Source organism: Cottoperca gobio, chromosome 3 (assembly GCF_900634415.1).
Source record: "Cottoperca gobio chromosome 3, fCotGob3.1, whole genome shotgun sequence".
NCBI classification, from domain to species: Eukaryota; Metazoa; Chordata; class Actinopteri; order Perciformes; family Bovichtidae; genus Cottoperca; species Cottoperca gobio.
The window spans coordinates 6,467,005-6,470,444 of NC_041357.1; the positions used below are offsets into that span (position 1 = coordinate 6,467,005).

Consider the following 3,440-nt stretch of genomic DNA (forward strand, 5'->3'; position numbering starts at 1 on the left):
GGGCCTCAGTTGCCTTTTCTTATTACTTAGATAAATACTGTATTTTATTTACAATGAGTAAATTAAGTTGGAAAAAATGTTCTTCCTCGACACTTACTGATGTTTATTTTATATATTTGTCAGCACTTTCAACTGGTCGGTGCCGTTCCTGTCCGGTCTGGCTTTCCTGGTGTTTGTGATTGTAACAATCCTCACGTACTACTTCCCTGTTCGCTACATGGTTTTAATATGGGGTGAGTGTCAAACACTTTTTATTATATCATCTGTTGTGCGTTGATGTGTCTGCTTGCCTTTATTTGAGCTACTTTAGTGTACTTTAAAACATCTTCTTCCTCGTTCCTTATCTGTGCTTCTTTTCATAGCATCTTTTTATTATCCATGAGATTTACAACATCACAGGAGTATTTCCTCCTTATATTTTCTGGCTGCTGAGTTCTTCATCATTTTTAACATTAGCTGCTTATAATGTTAGTGATGTATGAATTGAGGCAGATCTTATTGTTGTTAAACATCTCACTGGATGAGATTATTGTCTGAATGATTAGAATGTAAAAATGTTGCAAGTCCTCCAACCTAAGAAGTGAAAGTAAAAGAAGAAAAAGGCACAAGCTGCAGCAGTAATATTTCTTGGACAGCGCGAGTCTCCGCTGGTATTTGTTTGTGTGGAAACAAAGAGCGCAGCCACAAGAGACTAGTGTTAATGATATGTTGGTGTGAATTTCTGTTTTAGGTATCAATAAATTCACCAAGAAATTACGGAACCCGTACAGCATTGACAACAATGAAGTGCTTGATTTCCTGTCGAGGGTGCCTTCAGATGTGCAGAAGGTAAGCCCCACTGGATCAGCCGGCCAGGAAGCCCAAAATCCCAGATCCCCGCTATGCTCTGCATTTCACTAAAACAACTCCCAGGCATTCTTCCCTCTTGTCTGTATAATTAGCTTCATCTGTATAATTATGTGGCCCTGTATAATTTCTGTTGTGTTTTGGTGGTGATACATCCCTGGTGGAGGTCTGCTGCTTAGCTGCTTTGGCTGTTCCCAGGCTGATGCAGGAGACGCTGCTGCTGCTGGTGTCTCCTGCATGAACTCCCCACCCAACAGCAACATACAAGTCTGCACACTGCATCTCCCCCGACTCGCATCAACCTAGGGCTGGACGATGTGAAGAAAATCAAATGTCACAATATCTTTGACCAAATACTTTTATCATTATGGCAACGGTATTGTAGGGTTGTTGTGCGTCAACAAAATATTGACACAATGATATTATTGATAAATAATCATCAGTAATGTAGATATAGTGGGTAAATGTAAATAATAGAACAGCCTGATAAGTTCAGAAAATTGCATCACTTTACTGCAAACCAGGAAAATACTGCACTTATTCTATATTACAATATTTCCAGATCCAAAATATAAGACAATATCTTGTCTCATCACAATATCGATTTTAATTTAAATGCCCAGCCCTACCAAAGGTGGTCATCAAGGTTGCAGGATATTGCATTGATGGTCCAAAAGGCTCTCGTGTCCATAACCACACACCTTTTTTAAGGTGGCAATAGACACGTTTTTTGCTTTAACTTATAATTATGATGTAAATGTTAATGGCACAATGTAATGATTATAGAATGACACCATCATTTAGCTTTGTTAAGCCTCGCTTTCACTATGCAATTCTGCCACCGTGTGCGATCTCCCGGGAATATGAAGGCTCCATTTACGCCACAAAGCGGAAAACAAAGTAAAAAAGTTGTCTATTGCCACTTTAAATAAACTATTCACAATAAATCTATTGGCTCTCTCTCCTCTTGTGTCCTCTCTTCTTCCTTTATTTCCTCTCTGTCTTCTCCTTTTTATACCCGCCACCGTCTCTCCTCCTCACCCTCTCTGTGTCTGTCCTTTTCTTTCTAAGCCGTTTGACCCCATTTGCCTCCTCCCTCTCCTTCTTCGATGCCCTTGGGCCTCTGGGTTTCGTGACGGTGACTCTCTCCAGTTTCTCAGCCGGCCACTGTTATTTCTGTCTATGCTACGACTATGGTTATCCTGCTCAGTAGCGGTGGCATTTTTTCATACGCTTCCTCAGTGAAAATTTATTTTGCAATAAATAAAAGCACTACAAGATGAACAAAAAGTAATGCACATGTTGCTCTAGGAATATAGTGACCCTGGTTCTTATTCCCTGCAGGTTCAGTACAGTGAGATGAGAGGCAACAGGAAGAAGAAACTGTCGTAGTTCCTACTTAAAACAGTTTCCAGAGGATCTGCATGTCTTGGGGTGCGTGGTAGGTTTGAATCTTAATTTGCTGTGGTGATGCACAGTTCAGCACCGCTCATGTCAACCACCACCTAAAAGACCTTTCAGCCAAAGAAATCCATTCTGAGGACCCCCGCAGAGATACGGAGCAGCAATTTGTAATATTATTTCCAAAGATTGTATGTACAGTTTATTCTTTAATATAATCATAAGCTGCTTTGTTTTATATGTCCTGGCCCCAGGTTGTGTCCTCCTGAAACCAGACGAAATATCAGTTTGTATTATACTAAATGTATATTCTCGGTATGTAACATTTGTTTGTATATTTTTACATTATTTACATTGTGCAAACTTTTACTTCCAAAATGGAAACTTCAACATGAAAGTAAATTTAATTATGGGATACTTTATACTTTATTATACTTTAAGTCATAATAAGGGCATTTTCTTAAATATATATATATATATATTTTAAAGTACAAGGTATTTGTGTTTTTAAATATTATGATGAATTTCAGGTAACAATTATTGAGCCTTTCCTATGTCCATACAGCAACAATATTCTGTATCCTATTCTTTTGTTTCTTGAAAATGGAAAAAGAGCTATGTGCTTGACTGATTTATTTTACTTTAACGTGACTGTATGGACTTTTCTACATACAAAGATAAGTGCCTGCATTTAGTTATTCATTCATCCTGCATAGAGGATGCACTGAACTCTGTTGTATTTTACCTTTTGCTTGTGAGTGGGATGGGGTCAGATCTGTACACAGGAAACTTTTATTTATTAATGATAATCACTGATGAAGATTTTCTCTCATTTCTAACCTCAATAAATGCACACAACCACAGTATAGTGTATGTTCTGCCTCTCTGTCTCAGCTCTGTGCTGCGTCTCTTTGAATTCCCCTGCATGTCGTATTCATCCTCTCCATGCTCCCGTGCTGCAGGATTGTGGGCGTCTAACAGCACAGTTTCCCCACAGCCCCCATCTCTTCATTAGGCTTTCATGAAGCGAGGCGAGGCTGTGCGAGACCTCACCGGCACCCTGGCTCCCTGCTGTGTTGATGGCCCTTGGGCGTCGCCACGAGCGGGAAGACCTCGACGACCTCCTCTCAGCTGCTGTGACGAGATGCCTGCAGCCAGCATCCTATCAAGCACAGCAGCCAGACAAACCTCCG

At 40.1% G+C, this 3,440-nt stretch overlaps 1 protein-coding gene across 3 annotated transcripts in view; it reads left to right on the forward strand.

Moving 5' to 3' along the window:
• The window catches only part of mctp2b (multiple C2 domains, transmembrane 2b), a 48,201-nt gene extending 45,091 nt beyond the window's left edge, over positions 1–3,110 (forward strand). For all 3 annotated transcript variants that reach the window (XM_029428632.1, XM_029428634.1, XM_029428633.1), the window contains 3 exons: positions 124–233; positions 731–828; positions 2,191–3,110. In XM_029428632.1, the coding sequence (XP_029284492.1) occupies positions 124–233; positions 731–828; positions 2,191–2,238 (256 nt within the window). In that variant the 3' untranslated portion in view covers positions 2,239–3,110. The remainder of the gene's footprint in view (positions 1–123; positions 234–730; positions 829–2,190) is intronic.
• Positions 3,111–3,440: the final 330 nt, after the last annotated feature.